General features: G+C 40.2%; 1 protein-coding gene across 3 annotated transcripts in view; it reads right to left on the reverse strand.

The window, feature by feature from the left end:
* The window catches only part of gba2 (glucosidase, beta (bile acid) 2), a 97,029-nt gene that overhangs the window by 18,746 nt on the left and 61,142 nt on the right, over positions 1-17,141 (reverse strand). For all 3 annotated transcript variants that reach the window (XM_041187327.1, XM_041187310.1, XM_041187319.1), the window contains 5 exons: positions 16,375-16,528; positions 13,094-13,219; positions 11,118-11,299; positions 9,120-9,224; positions 7,363-7,470 (listed from right to left, as the gene is read on the reverse strand). In XM_041187327.1, coding sequence (XP_041043261.1) covers positions 7,363-7,470; positions 9,120-9,224; positions 11,118-11,299; positions 13,094-13,219; positions 16,375-16,528 — 675 coding nt within the window. The remainder of the gene's footprint in view (positions 1-7,362; positions 7,471-9,119; positions 9,225-11,117; positions 11,300-13,093; positions 13,220-16,374; positions 16,529-17,141) is intronic.

Genomic DNA, 17,141 nt, shown 5'->3' on the forward strand with positions numbered 1-17,141 from the left:
TGGTATGCCACCTATATGTATTTTCTAGGGTCAATGGATAGTTGTGCTGGTGATAAGATAAATCCAATATGTATGTTCACTTGTATATTCACACTACAGATGTTAAGGCCTGCTGTACTGCCACATTTACACTGTTTTGCTTTCTCTCTTTGTATTGAGAAAATTATTTAATCCTTAGGCTGAGTTTTTGGCCTTAATTAGAAAACCTAATCCTCGATCTGATGAAAACTAAAGATATTGAATAACACAATAAAACATGAAAGAATTAAAAAAAAACACAATTCCCATACCATCTCATAAATGTAAATCTTCATTCATAATATTTATAATTTGGCTTACTGAGAAAATTCTTGTTTCATAAATAGTCTTATTTGACATCTGTAGTATTGGCCTAGATTCAATTAAATTATACCTGTGGTAAAGAAAAATAGTTTTTAAGCCATGTCATGGGACATGAGCATCACTGGCTAAACTTGCATTTATCACAAATTGCCTTTGTTAGAGGGCATCTAAGAGTCTGCCGTGGTGGGATTCAAACACAGGTTCCCAGAGCATTACCTTGGGTCTCTAGAATATTAGTCCGGTGACAATACCACTATGCCACCACCTCCCCCTGTAAATCCCAGTGTCTCAGCTTGGTATTACATGGAGAACACTAAAGCAGACCCTCATCAACAGAAGAGAGCTCTCGACTGACCAATGCTGGGATCTGGAAAGCTATCTGGTAAGGGAATTGTGTCTTTTTTTCTTTCATGGGATGTGAACATCGCTGGCAAGGCCAACATTTGTTGCACATCCTTAATTACCCTTAAGGTGGTGGCAATGAGATATCTTCTTGAACAGCTGGAGTCCAACTGCTGCAGGTACACGTACAGTGCTGCTAGGAAGAAAGCCCAGATGTAAAATGCATGCTCCTTCCTCTCTTAAAATAAAATGTAGTGGTGACAGTCACTGGTTGGTTTGGGTTAATTACAAGATTGGTTTGATCCAAGACAAATTCAAGTAAAGACTTCCAAGTAGGTGTGAAGAATGCAGATACATGGGCTGTTTGAAGCAAAGTTAGTTGATCTGAATTTAACTCTGCCATCTCAATAGAATGGTTTTACAAGATGATTAGTTGCATGAAAAGTCAGTTCTATAATAGCCTCCATCAACTTCCTATTGCAAAATATTTTCATTATTGTATTTTGAACAATTCATAAAATGCCATATCTGTAACACTGCATGATTTGATTATTAAATAGTATTGTTTCTATGATCAGCAAACACACATTCACAGGAAGAGAGAACTTAAAACTGCAGTGTTAAATAAACCAATGGTTTACCTTCAATCTATATCAGTCTATTTCATGCAAAATGAAGCAACAATTAGAAGCAGATTTTGTTGCACTTTTGTTATGTTTAAAACTGTAGTAAAGTTTTCGCAGTTTGGAAAGAGAAAACATTTTGAAAGCACAAATTCTTAGAAATATTCCTCCCAAGTGTCCAAGGTTGAGGCTTTAAGAAGAGGAAGAGCTCTTATTCCGGATGTGTGTTCTCCCATGTCTAAAATTTATGTGATTAATGGCTGTTCAATAAGACATGGAAGACAATTTAGAGGCTCTAAAACTGGTAAGATATACATTATAACAGCAGGTCTACTTTAACTATCCTAGTCAGGGTTTTACGACAAGGGAAAGTATTCAGAAGACACTTTCTGGGAGAGTTGCAGCAGAGCTAGTGTCACAAGTGGAAGATGTTGAGGTTTGGATATCAAAAGTCCTGAATGCCTTGGGTGTTGGTTTTAATGTATATAGTTTACCCAACATCTCAGCGTCAAAGCTCCAATTTCCCCAACTCTGACCGTATAAAACCCTGGCGATACACTACCAAGGAAGATTTCTGGAGGCTCTTCAAATTACAAAAAAAAGCAATACTTACAAGTTAGTGACAAAGGGAAGGGACAAAGGGATAAAGTCAACATGGATTTATGAAAGAGAAATCATGTTTGACAAACCTACTGGAGTTTTTTTTGAGGAGGTAACCAGCAGAATAGATAAGGGAGAACCAGTAGATATGGTGCATTTGGATTTTCAGAAAGCTTTTGATAAAGTCCCACATAAGATGTTAGTGTACAAAATTAACACACATGAGATTGGGGGTAATATATTGGCATGGATTGAGAATTGGTTAGCAGACAGGAAACAGAGTAGGAATAAACAGGTCTTTTTTGGAGGGGCAGGCGGTGACTAATGGGGTACCGCAGGGATCAGTGCTTGGGGTCTAGCTATTCACAATATATATCAATGATTTGGATGAGGGAGCCAAATGTAATATTTCCAAGTTTGCTGACGACACAAAACTTGGTGGGAATGTGCGCGATGAGGAGGGTGTTAAGAGGCTTCAAGGTGATTTGGGCAGGTTGAATGAGTGGGCAAATACATGGCAGATGCAGTATAATGTGGATAGGTGTGAAGCCATCTACTTCGGTAGGAAAAACAGAATGGCAGAGTATTCTTTAAATGGTGATAGATTGGAAATGTTGATGTACAAAGGAACCTGGGTGTCCTTGTACACCAATCACTGAAAGCAAGCATGCAGGTGCAGCAGTTAAGAAGGCAAATGGTATGTTGCTAGACGACTTGAGTACAGGAGCAAGTATGTATTACTGCAGCTTTACAAGGCCTTGGTGAGACCACACCTGGAGTGTTGTGTGCAATTTTGGTCTCCTTACCTAAGAAAGGATATACTTGTCATTGAGGGAGTGCAGCGAAGGTTCACCAGATGGGATGGCAGAGATTGGGCTGACTAGGCCTGTATGCGGTGGAGTTTAGAAGAATGAGAGGGGATCTCATTGAAACATATAAAATTCTGACTGGGCTGGACAGAATGGATGCATGTTTCCTCTAGCAGGTGCGGTGGTGGGGGGCGGTGAGGTCTAGAACAAGGAGTCCTAATCTCAGGATACAGGGTAGGCCATTCAGGACTGAGATGAAGAGAAACTTCTTCACTCAGAGGGTGGTGAGCCTGTGGAATTCTCTACCATAGAAGGCTGTGGAGGCCAAGTTACTGAATATATTTAAGAAGGAAATAGATCGATTTCTAGACGCTAAAGGCTCCACACACAAATTACCACTATGGTCCTTAATGGACCCTACTCTTTCCCTAGTTATTCTCTTACTCTTAATGTACTTGCAAAATAACTTAGGATTTTCCTTTATTTTACTTGCCAATGTTTTTTCATGCCCTCTTTTTGCTCTCCTAATTTCCTTTTTAAGTTCCCACCTACACATTCTATACTCCTCTAGGGCTTCCATTGTTTTGAGCCCTTGGTATTTGCCATAAGCCTTCCTTTTTCTCTTTATCCAATCCTATATATCTCTCGACATCCAGGGTTCCCTGGATTTGTTGGACCCAGCCTTTGTCTTTACTGGAATATTTTGGCCCTGTACTCTCCCTATTTCCTTCTTGAATGAGTGTCACTGCTCTGATGCAGATTTACCTAAAATTGCTGCTCCTAGTCCACTGTGGCCAAATCATATCTGATCTTATTAAAATCAGCCTTCCCCCAATTTAGAACTCTAATTTCTGGCCCATCCTTGTCCTTTTCCATAGCAACCTTGAATCTAACAGAGTTATGATCACTATCTGCAAAATGCTCTCCCACTGATACCCCTACCAGTTGTCCGGCTTCATTCCCTAAAATTAAGTCCAGGACCACCCCCTCTCTTGTAGGACCTTCTATATACTGGCTTAAAAAGCTCTCCTGGATGCATTTTAAGAATTCCGCTCCCTTTCAACCTATCACACTATGACTAACCCAGTTAATGTTGGGGAAGTTTTTTTATACTCCTCTGAAATTTGCCTACATATCTGTTCTTCTATTTCTCTCTGACTGTCTGGGGGGCCTATAGTACACTCCCCAGCAATGTGATTGCTCCTTTTTTGTTTTTCAGTTCTACCCAAATGGCTTCATTTGAGGAGCCTAAGATGTTATCCCTCTTGCCAAACTCCCTTGTGCCTTAAATGGCCTATCATTTCTATGCCTTCCAGACTCAATTGCTCTCTCTTCAAATGTTGGCTTGTATCTCCCCCTGCTGAACCTCCTCTCAGGATCCCAACACCCTGCCAAGTTAGTTTAAACCCTCCCCAACATCACCAGCAAACCTCCCCACAAGGATGTTGGTCCCATTCCGGTTCAGGTGCAACCCGTACGCCTTGAACAGGTCCCACCGCCCCCAGAAACAGTCAGATGTCCCAGAAATCTAAAGCCCTCCCTCCTGCATCATCTCTCCAGCCAAGCATTCATCTGGACTAACCTCCTATTTCTATACTCACTAGTGTGTGGCAGCAGAAGTAATCCAGAGATTACTACCTTTGAGGTCCTGTTTTTTAATCTGTTTCCTAGCTCTCTGCTAAAATTCTGCTTGCAGGACCTCATCCCTCTTTCTACCTGTCGTTGGTATCAAAATGTACCACGATCTCTGTCTGTTTGCTCTCTTAAGAATGCCCTGCAGCCATTTAATGACATCCTTGACCCTGGCACCGGGGAGGCAACATACCATCCTAGAGTCATGTCTATGGCCGCAGAAACGCCTGTCTGTTCCCCTTATTATCAGGTCTCCTACCACTATTTCTCTTCCCCTCTTTTTCCTCCCACCCTGTGCCATGAGCGTGGCTTCACTCCCCAGAGGAACTGACACTCTCACCGTTTTCCAACATAGCAAAAATTTCTCGAGCGAGATGCACCTTGGGGATTTCCTGACTACCTGCCTGACATCTTTCTTCTGACTGATAGTCACCCATTCCCTCTCTGTCTGCACTTCCGTAAGCTGTGAGGCAACCACGTCTAAACGTGCTATCCACGAAACTCTCAGCCTTGCGGACGCACCTCCAAGCCTCCAGCTGCTGCTCAAGCTCCGAAACTCAGAGCTCAAGTAGCTGCAGCTGGTGGCATTTCCTGCACACGTGGTCAGTCAGAGTGCAAGGAGCATCTAAGACTTCCCACATGTTGCAAGTGGTACATAACATGGGACTGAGCTGCCCTGCCATACTTCTAGTTGGGGGAAAAAAACCTTACTTTAAGTTAAATACAGTAAAAAAAAAGATTTACGTACTTTAAATAAAAGCTAGAATCCTTACCTTTCCTTAGCTTAATCTATTTTAAACTGGAGGAAAACACTTGCCCACTACTCACCTTTGTGCTGCCATCACTCTTTGAAATTTCCCTGCACTCGCGCTGGTTCTGATCGCTCTACCGCTGGTGGCCCTTGAGAAGGTGGTGGTGAGCTGCCTTCTTGAACCGCTACAGTCCATGTGGTGTAGGTACACCCACAATGCTGTTAGGAAGGGAGTTCCAGGATTTTGACCCAGTGACAGTGAAGGAACGGTGATATGTTTCCAAGTCAGGATGGCGAGTGACTTGGAGGGGAACTTCCTGGTGGTGTTCCCATCTATCTGCTGCCCTTGTCCTTCGAAATGGTTGTGGGTTTGCAAGATGCTGTCTAAGGAGCTTTGGTGAATTCCTGCAGTGCATCTTGTAGATGGTACACACTGCTGCTACTACTGTGTGTTGGTGGTGAAGGAGGGAGTGAATGTGGATGTCGTGCCAATCAAGTGGGCTGCTTTGTCCTGGACAGTGTCAAGCTTCGAGTGTTGTGGGAGCTACACTCATCCAGGCAAGTGGGGAGTATTCCATCACACTCCTGACTTGTGTCTTGTAGATGGTGGACAGGCTTTGGGGAGTCAGGAGGTGAATTACCATCGCACTATTCCTAGTCTCTGACCTGATCTTGTAGTATTTATATGGCTAGCCCAGTTCACTTTCTGGTCAACGGTAAACCCCACGGGATGCTGATATTGGGGGAATTCAGTGATGGTAATACCATTGAATATCAAAGGGTGATGGTTAGATTCTCTCTTGTTGGAGATGGTCATTGCCTGACACTCGTGTTGTGAGAATGTTACTTGCCATTAGTCAGCCCAAGCCTGAATATTGTCCAGGTCTTGCTGCATTTGGACATGGACTGCTTCAGTACCTGAGGAGTCGCGAATGGTGCTGAACATTGTGCAATCATCAGCGAACATCCTTACTTCTGACCTTATGATGGACAGAAGGTCATTGATGAAGCAGCTGAAGATGGTTGGGTTGAGGACACTACCCTGAGGAACTCCTGCAGTGATGTCCAGGAACTGAGATGACTGATCTCCCAATCACAACTATCTTCCTTTGTGCTAAGTATGACTCTAGCCAGTGGAGAGTTTTCCCCCGGATTCCCATTGACTCCAGTTTTGCTAGGGTTCCTTGATGCCACTCAGCCAAATGCGGTCTTGATGTCAAGGGCAGTCACTCTTGCCCTACCCCTGGAGTTCAGCTCTTTTGCCCATGTTTGAACCAAAGCTGTAATGAGGTCAGGAGCTAAGTGACCCTAGCAGAACCCAAACTGGGCATCAGTGAGTAGGTTAATGCTAAGCAAGTGCTGCTTAATAGCAGTGTTGATGAGCCCTTCCATTTCTTTATTGATGATCGCGAGTAGACTGATGGGGAGGCAGTTGGCTGGGTTCGATTTGTTCTGCTTTTTGTGTACAGGACATCCCTGGACAATTTTCCACACAGCAGGGTAGATTCCAGAGTTGTAGCTGTGCTAGGGATGCTGTTTAGTCAGTGTCTCAATGAGCTTCTTCAATCTGCTAGGTTGAAGAGACTCACACACTCTGCAAATCTACAGTAGAGTGCGCTGTGCTGGATCAGATGCCTGATAACAGACATTCAACATCAGTAGGCAGCTGTAAGCATCATGAACTGAGAGCGCTTTTCCTCCAATGCTGACTGAAAAATCAGGGTCAACGAGCAACAGGCCATAAATATAATAGTTTAAAAGGAAGATAGATTTTTCTCATTCATATTATTAAACTATAGACTACAAGCAGCCACAGCATTTCAGGAAGAATATTAAATAAGCAATTGAAGAAAATATTAAATGGCACTGGAAAAGAGTAAGGAAATGGAATTAGGAAAATTGGCTCCAGTTTGGAAGCTTGTACCAATATTGGCACAGGCATATGCACTAACACTCGAGATTCTATTATTAAATAACTCTGGTACACATGCCTCAAATTTAGTTTTTTTTCTATTGGTATCAATATGTTAAAATAAACATAACACTGATAATAGAAAAGCAGTGGCAGAGGCCTATATGCAGATCTCCAGTTAGGGAGAACAATAAAATGCTGCCAAATTAAACAGCAATACAAGATATTACTATCCTTTAAAAGACAAGTATACTTGGATGTGAGAAAAAAAAAGCCAATGTATTTTGCGAACATGGAACAGGAGCAAAATTAAAGTTCAATTTTGACGTAAAAACAAACACAAAATCTCACCTGGGTCTCCAATATCATGTGGGACTACATTTGCTGTATTCACTTTTGCCAATCTACCATTCATCAGGTGTATACGCTGTGTATTGTCCTCCTTCAATACAGCAGCAGCTAAAAAAAAATATACATTTACTATGAATTTTTAATACTCCACATAAATTTGCTGAATAACAACCCCGTAAAATCTGAAATTTTGGATTTGCACAATATCCTCTCAGGTTCAGCGTCAGCAGTCTCTTCCACTGTTGGAAACCACATTCCTTACAATTGAGAATTTACTTTCGATCTCAAAGTCTAATCATGCAATCGTGTAACACGGGGCTCATGACAATGAAGCCCCTCATTGTGTCAATAATGTGATTACACGTGCCCTCATGCATTTCTTCCATCTTCCCGGAGGGAGACATGAAACACGAACTGGTTTAAGTTATAATTAAACATACAGAATACAATGAGTTTCAATTTATTTCATCATGCTCCTTGTAACATACAAAGCAACAAATCAGACCCCACTACCTCTGTTAATGTGTTAATCTAACAAATCTAAAAGGGGCTGAAAGCACACGGGAATGCTCGGAGTGAAAACTTGAACACCAAGTGGGTGAGTTAAACAGCATGTTTCAATATCGTACTTGTATGTAGTTAACTCTATTGCAAGGAACAAAGATTGCTCTTTCGGTATCTTAGTCATGTCAAATTTCTTCAGACTGTTTGATGGTCCAAGCAAGACAGCACACCAAAAACCTGATTTATGAACCTCCTAACATGGTTGGAAAGATTGACAAGTTCAGCTGCCAATCAAATATAGTCTTTCCAGCACATTACGGGTAAAGGTCAACAGAATGTATTAAAGAACTCCATTGTGTCAAACAGATAGGATACAAAAGAAGCTTCGTTCTGACAAATGCTTCATCTGGATCTACCTTGCACTTTCAGAAACCCATACTGTGTGGATTTAACAGTTCTTCCCCACCCACCTCCTAAATTAATTACTGGCATCAATTTAACACATGCTGAGAAATGTGTCCCATGTCAAATATTTAAAAATCTAGAAATGCACTGCACATAAATTTCTTTTGCAATGCAGTAACTATTAGATATGCAAATGAGGCAGCCAATCTGAGCACAGCAAAATCTTGGAAATAGCAATGGGATGAATAAAGGTTTGGTGTTTTTGGCTGAAGGGAGAAGTGGCTAGAAACTTCCTGCTCTTCTTTGAACTGTGCTATGGGATCTTTAGCGTCCTTCTGAACAAACAGGCTCTCAGTTTATTGTCGCAACTGAAGGATATCACCTATGAGTGCATCACTCCATTGTAGGAATTGAACTTTCGTTTAGGTGATAATGCTACCAGCTTACTGATATAATACACAAACCTATTTCAAATCATTGTTTCACATTAATAGCCAGTCAGATAAAAATGTATATTGATAGGGTTGGTTCTGAAAATTATTTTTTTTCCAGTTGCAATGCCCAGGAAACATAAAATTTACAAGATTAATGGTTAAACCTAGCATTAGTATATTATAAATATGATAAAATAGCTCATGGAACATAAGGAATTCAACCGTGCAATTAAAGCGTTATAGTTAGCCAAATGCTGGTCACTGGAATATTGATCCCCTGAACAAATACCATTTGCACTGCAGTGGTCTTATGAATATTTGGTAACTCTCAAATCCAGGTAATTATTCTAGCCCATAAAGTTTAAAATAGTTCAGTTTCCGAAAGGTACGCCAAAGAGAGTTGATATTACTTACCAATATCATACTGCAGACTAAGTTCCAGTTTGGGCCATAGCATAATTAATGCAAATGATGCATAAAAATGAACATCATATGTATTGTACATTCGATACTCCTGTCCTAACAATGCAAGAGAAAAACAATTGACACTCTCTACAGCACTTGATTCATTACACACATAACTGAATAGTCATTTCAGTGGCAAAGAACAGTAGATCATTTAGCAGGTTCTTCCCACGCATACATTTTGGGTTAATTCACTAGATTTTACGAGGCTACATCCAAAATTGAGAGAATAACAGAATCACTTACTTGTCAACAAAGCCCTTTTCACAAATCATTTCAAAACATTCATTTGGCCAATTGCCCAATTTATTTAAAATTAAGTTTAAGAAGGGTAGCGGGGATAATCCAGGAAATTACAGGCCGGTGAGCTTTACGTCAGTGATAGGGAAATTACTGGAGAAGATTCTTCGTGACAGGATTTACTACCATTTGGAAGCAAATGGGTGTATTAGTGAGAGGCAGCATGGTTTTGTGAATGGGAGGTCGTGTCTCACTAACTTGATTGAGTTTTTTGAGGAAGTGACAAAGATGATCGACGAGCGAAGGGCAGTGCATGTTATATACATGGATTTCAGTAAGACTTTTGACAAGGTCCCTAATGGCAGACTGGTACAGAAGGTAAAGTTGCACGGGATCAGAGGTGAGCTGGCAGGATGGATACAGAATTGGCTTGGTCATAGAAGACAGAGGATAGCAGTGGAAAGGTGCTTTTCTGAATGGAGAGCTGTGATTAGTGGAGTTCCACAGAGTTCAGTGCTGAGACCTTTGCTGTTTGTGGTATACATAAATGATTTGGAGGAAAATGTAACTGGGCTAATTAGTAAGTTTGCAGACGACACCAAGGTTGGAGGAGGTGCAGATAGTGAAGAGGATTGTCAAAGGATACAATGGGATATAGATCGGTTGGAGACTTGGGCGGAGAAATAGCAGATGGAGTTTAATCTGGACAAATGCGAGGTAATGCATTTTGAAAGTCTAATACAGGTAGGAATTACACAGTAAATGGCAGAACCCTTAAGTGCATCGACGGGCAGAGGGATCTGGGTGTACAGGTCCACAGGTCACTGAAAGTGGCACCGCAGGTGGATAAGATAGTCAGGAAGGCATATGGCATGCTTGCCTTCATTGGCAGGGGTATTGAGTACAAAAGCTGGGAAGTCATGCTGCAGTTGTATAGAACCTTGGTTAGGCCACACTTGGAATATTGTGTGCAATTCTGCTCACCACATTACCAGAAGGATATGGAGACGTTGGAGAGGGTGCAGAGGAGGTTTACCAGGATGCTGCCTGGTCTGGAGGTTATTAGCTATGAGGAGAGGTTGGAGAAACTCAGACTGTTCTCACTAGAGTGATGGAGATTGAGGGGCGACTTGATAGAAGTTTAGAAAATTATGAGTGGCATGGACAGAGTAGATAGTCAGAAACTTTTTCCCATGGTGGAAGAGTCAATTACTAGGGGACGTAGATGTAAGGTGAGAGGAGAAAACTATAAAGGTGATGTGCGGGGCAAGTTTTTTATACAGAGGGTAGTGAGTGTCTGGAACTCGCTGCCAGAGGAGGTGGTGGAAGCAGGTACAATAGTGGTGTTTAAGAGGCAGCTTGACAAATACATGAATAGGATGGGAATAGAGGGATACGGACCCCGGAAGTGCAAAATGTTTTAGTTGACGGACAATATGATTGGCGCAGGCTTGGAGGGCCGAAGGGCCTGTTCCTGTGCTGTACTTTTCTTTCTTTGTTCTAGACTATTTAATTCTGAACTGTTCGGAAAATAAAACACCATCAAACTTCTGGTCTAATTTATTATTGAGACTTATGTGGAAATCAATGATTCGATTAGTCTCCAAAAGCTGATAACTTTAAAGCAGTTCACATAAGTGATGATAGCCTGGTTGTTGTGTACATACACACACAGAAAGATACTGTACATATCAGCAGTAGATATACCTTCTAAATATGCAAACCGTCCATACTCCTTCAGCACTTTAGGTAGAGGTGGAAGCCCGTCCTGAATAATCAAGCCATTTGTTATATTTAAATCATCAGTCACTTGAAGCCAAATTGTCCCTCCGTCAGATATGAAGTACAGTTCATTAAATAAGGCTGACTTGTACCAGTCAGGTAATTGGCTGTAAAATTAATAGGAACAGGAAAATGTGAGCACCAGGACCCCAAATTTACAAAGTTTTAGGTTAAAAAAAAAGATTTGCTTTTGGTGACCAAAATGTCTAAAACCAGTAGTGTAAATGTTTGGTCATTTCCACAAAAAAATGTACTTAAGTTAGTTAAGAAAATATTCATAAGTAGAGCAGTAACCTTTAAATAAAGTGGGCATTCAATCTGGCTTTAATCGCAAAACAGGAGAGGCAGAATTAATTTCTGGAGGACTTCAAATTTTGTCTTCTTTAAAAAAACAAAGATAGTACTTACAATTTAACAACTTGCAAATATCAATCTATTCAAAACTATAAAACTTCATTAAAGTACAAATATGAAGTCATATTTAGCCAATAGCAAGATTCCAAAAATACAATTTTTCCATGCAAGATCTTGGCTGGTGTAGCAAAGCTGGCTCCTTGGGACCGAGGTTATAATATAAATACTAACGTTTTTGCTACTTATAGTTCTTTCTTGACCTCAGGATCTTGAGGAAAGCACTCCTAATCTGCAGTGTTCCATGGAGTATAGGTTTATTTCCACTCTTTCCTCAGCACCTCCCCCAATCACCCACAAACTGTTTTGACATTTGCTCTACACATTTGTTCTCATTTATACTATTCGCCACTTGCCAGATTTCTTCTGTAATTATCAGTCAACAGGCGTGCAAATTACTCAGAAGTATAATTAGACTTTAAAAAAAATAAAGACTGCAGTTTCCCTGATAGTTTAGTGGGTTGATGCACTGTGTTGAACTGTGTTTAGCTAATCTTAGACTAAGCGAAAGGGAAAAAATGAACTCTTGTTCCAGGTTACAATCCATTGATCCCATGCTGGAAAGTTTGTAACAGAAACATCAGGGAAGGACATAAATAGATTCAAGTTTGCTGTTTTCTGCACTTGACAAAATTCATAGTCTGGGCTAAAACAAAGAATAGCTTGTTTGGATAAGGTAATAAATGATACCTGCTGTCCCTGAACTTCACTCAAGGAAGAGTTAGTAATCTCTCTTATAGTGGGATAAAGAGAAGATTAAGGGAAAAAATAACAGTTGAGACAACAAAGCCCTATAATTACAAGGTTATTTAATTTATTCCAACAAGACCTGAAAGTTCAGAGAGTGATATTTCCCTTTCATTTTGGCTGCCTTCACTTACCTTATATTTCAACCCTATTTTTCAAACACAGGTGGTTCAACAGTCTTTCTGGTATATATTTTAAGTGAGACTTCATTTGTTTATCCTTCAGGACATACTGAACCACCCGTGTCCTTCATTCAGCCGCTAACACAGGACTTTACAAGAGTAGGGGTTGCCCAACGAGGATCAATATACACAATAGCCTGGACAATAAATGCAGAATCAAAACAAGAACATGCCACTTCAACTGTATGTTCACCAATTTAGCTCCATCATACAATGATGATCAAAAAGATTTAAGTGAGGCTTCTGAAGAGATCAGCACTCAACCCTTCCTTCAAAAAGATACAGAAACACAATGTTCAAAACAATATTCAAGTTGATCATAAACTTTTGGAGTAAAGTTGCAGTTCTTATTTTTGTCAGCAGAAATTCCATCAACTGCATAACAACTTGCACATATGGGGGACAGAATTAGACAATACATACTGTTTCACTTGTTTGCAAACAACAGATTGTAGGCAGTTTATTAAACATCAAGGAACGGATAAGTTAATTATTTCCATAAAACTCAGCAGTAAAGTTTAAAATGCAAGTTTTTCTTATGCTTAATATTGTAATATTTACCCATTTTCTAAAATTGGACGCTGCCAATCATCAATTTTTTGTTCCCAATGTTTGTAATGTGTTAAGGAGTAGTGACTCATAGCAGGAGCAGCTTCTCCACTCATCCCAAAAAAACGCGTGTACCACCTAGAAATAAAATTTAACTGACGTTAACATGTGTCACAAGTCATTACTATCAAACTGCTTTACTAAGCTCTTAGTGATGCAAAAACAATCCCAAAACAGATTTGAATGACACAACTAAAAATCAATGTGATTAAGTAGTTTGAAGTAGCAATTTCAGTAGCATGCTATCTATCCTAAATGTTGATTTAACAGTTGAAGTCCACATCACGTACAATCTAATTCAAATTCCTCTTCAAGTTATTCCCATCAAGCAATGGCATATTTTAATGACAGGATAAATAAACATGAACTTTTATGATACATTTAGTTCAAGGTTGCAGAATGTTTAGGTCAGATCTGGAGAAGGAAGTAACAATACCTCAGTCAATTTAAGGCACTTATATTCTGCAAAAATGCTACCAGGTTCTCTAATCAAGGTCTTGTGCAGCTGGCTACAATGCAAATAAAAAATTTACAGGTTTTATTCTGACAGTAGGCTCAACAATTTTAGATGACTCAAGGATAATGTAAAATGCATAATCAATCAGTACATGGCTGTGGCTGGTCAAGAGACAGAACGAACATTATGCATATAATAACGTATCCATTAACAAAGATTTTGTTGGGACTATTGACTATTCAGTGAGAGCATTTGGCCAATGGAAAACAAAAGGAATTATTTCAAGGGATTTTGACTACCAAATTCAAACTGGTTATTCTTACCCTATCATGGAAATACGTGGAGTACTGAGCATAATTCTGGACACCCTAATTTCAGAAGTATATTTAAGCACAAGGGAATGCCCAGACAAGAGCATCTAGCTCTCAAGTGGAAAACAACAGAAGACATTCAAGTTTTAAAATATTAAGAGAAATTGATGCTTTACGTGTGAACAGTCTCCCCAGCTTTGACTACGAGGAACAAAAGCAATTAGTGCAGTATTAATTTTTAAACAAAGTGCATAAATATCAATTTAGTGCTGGGCTTGAGAGTTACAAGGACAGATAGGGATTATCAACTTCTCCATAAAACATACTTTCTTGAATAGAACAATTGAGCAACAGACAATTGAAGGGTTTAAAATTGATAAGGTAGTGGCATTGGATAGGCTGTCTGTACTTAAAGTGGATAAGGCACCAGAACCGCATGGCATTCAAAGATATGGAGGAAAGTGAAAGGAGAAATTGTGGAAGCACTGGCAATAATTTTTCAGTTTTCCTTAGATTCAGGGCTGGTGCCAGAGGACTGAAGAATTGCAAATGTTACACTCTTATTCAACAAAAGGGTGCAAGGATAAGCCCAGCAACTACAGGCCGGTCAGTTTAACTTCAGTGGTGGGGAAGCTTTTAGAAACAATAACTGGACACAAAATTAATACTTGGCAAATGTGGGTTAATTAAGGAAAGCCAGTGTGGATTTTTTAAAGGAACATCGTGTTAACTAACTTGGAGTTTTGTGAAGAGGTAACAGAGAGGGTTGATGAAGGTAATGCTATTAATGTGGTGTACATAGACTTCCAAAAGACATTTGATACAGTGCCACAAAACAGACTTGTGAGCAAAGTTATAGCTCGTGAAATAAAGTGACAATAGCAACATAGATAGAAAACTGGCTGAGCAACAGGAAACAGTAGTGGCGGTTAATGGATGTTTTTGGATTGAAGGAAGGTTTGTACAGGAGTTCCCCAGGGGTTGGTGTTGTGACCCTTGCTCTTCCTGCTATAAATTAATGATCTAGACCCCGGTGTACAGGGCACAATTTCAAAATGCAGATGATACAAAACTTGGAAGCACTGTGATTGTGAACTGTGAGGAAAATAGTGTAGAACTTAAGAATGACAAAGACAAGTTGGTAGAGTGGGCCAACAGCTGGCAGATGAAGTTCAATGTGCAGAAATATGAAGAGATCAATTTTGTTAGGAAGAGCATGGAGAGACAATATAAAATGAAGGGTACAATTCTGAATGGGTGCAGGAGCAGAGAGAATGAGTGTATATGTGCATAAGTCATTGTGGCAGGACAGCTTGAGAGAGCAATTAAAGTATACAGTGCCGTAAGCTTTATTAATAGGGTACAAGACCAAGGTGGTTATTTTAAACTTGTATAAAACGCTGGTTCAGCCTCAGCTGGAGTGCTGCATCTAGTTCTGGGCACCACACTTTAGAAAAGATGTGAAGGCATTGTAGAGGGTGCAGAAAAGATTCATAAGAATGGTCCCAGGGATAAGGTTCTTCAGTTATATAGACTGGAGAAGTTGGGGCTGTTTCCCTTGAAGAGAAGGTAGAGAGGAGATTTCATAGAGGTATTCAAAAATCATAAGAAGTCAGGACAGAGTAGATAAGAGTTCCAAAATAAAAACAAAAAAACTGCGGATGCTGGAAATCCAAAACAAAAACAGAATTACCTGGAAAAACTCAGCAGGTCTGGCAGCATCGGCGGAGAAGAAAAGAGTTGACGTTTCGAGTCCTCATGACCCTTCGACAGAACAGTTCTGTCGAAGGGTCATGAGGACTCGAAACGTCAACTCTTTTCTTCTCCGCCGATGCTGCCAGACCTGCTGAGTTTTTCCAGGTAATTCTGTTTTTGTTTTAGATAAGAGTTCCCATTGGTGGAAGGATCGAGAATCAGAGGACAAAGATTTAAGGTCACTGGCAAAAGAATCAATGGAGATACGAGAAGAATCTTATTTATGAAGTGAGTGGTTAAGATCTGGAAAGTGCCGAATGAGAGTGCAGCAGAGGCAGATTCAATTGAGGCATTCAAGGGGAGTTGGAATATCATCTGAAATGGAAACACATGCATGATTACAGAAAGAAGGTAGGGGAATGGCACTCAGTGCATTTTTCATAAGGACAGCTGGTGAAGACATGACAGGCTAAACAGCCTCCTTCTGTGTTTTAACAATTCCGTGATTCTATGAAGTGTCATGCCAAGTGAAGAGTAGGTGACTTTATGTAAACTTAAGTATTTTGTTTTGGGTTAAAGGATAAAGAGAAACCTTGTAGAACCTTCTCTCAGCAGATTGTGACCTGGGTAGAACCGGATGATTTAGCCAACTGGGCAAGATGGCCTTTCATTGTTCTATGCTAGTTCAAAAAAACACACCAGCCTAGTCAAAGAAAATACATTCACAGAAAAATAGACGTAATTTTTCACCTTTCTTTTAATTCTCTTACCTTGCATGCTCCTTTTCCCTTGATCCAAAATAGATTTTAGGCATGTCCCACGCAAGACAGAACTCAACAACATTTTGTTTTTTTGTCGGAACAATGCAGGTAGCTGCAACAGCTGCTGCAGTGATCTGCCCTTTCTCTGTCTGTTTACCTCTTCCTAGGTGCACAAACAAAAAGACACTCTCAATTCATTGTTACTTGTATCAAATCAGCCTAAATGTTTCTTAGCAAACCTTAGCAAAAGCAGTTGATAAATCAGTTTACAGTGGATTATGAGGATAGAAGCATTGCTTACTGCATACCTGTTATTTTAGTTACTAAACACCAAGTTACTTGAAAAACACAAGTTGATAAACTAAAAGGATCTTTCAGAATAATTTAGAGGCCTGTAAAATAAAGTTCCACCTCCTTCAGCTATCATGCCCCAAGAGGGCATTGGCGGCTATGGACTTCCATTGGATTGGTCCATGATTATGCTTGGCAAAGCACTGCAGTGGTTTACCAATGCCATCTGCTCCTGCTTTTACTGCCTGCCATCAGGCTTATTGGAAGGATTTAGAGGATGATAATCAACCTGTTTGGCCATGTTATGCATGCACTTCCATGGTCATCAAGTCCTGAAGTAGGACTTGAACCTGGTGCTTCTGGCCCAGAGGTAGGGATGCTACCACTCCGCCACATAACTACATAAAGCCACTGTTGAAACTTACAATTCCACACAATGAGAGGGTACAGAAATTGTTTACTTATGATTTACAAAAGCAAAATAT

Source organism: Carcharodon carcharias, chromosome 1 (assembly GCF_017639515.1).
Source record: "Carcharodon carcharias isolate sCarCar2 chromosome 1, sCarCar2.pri, whole genome shotgun sequence".
Lineage (NCBI taxonomy): Eukaryota > Metazoa > Chordata > Chondrichthyes > Lamniformes > Lamnidae > Carcharodon > Carcharodon carcharias.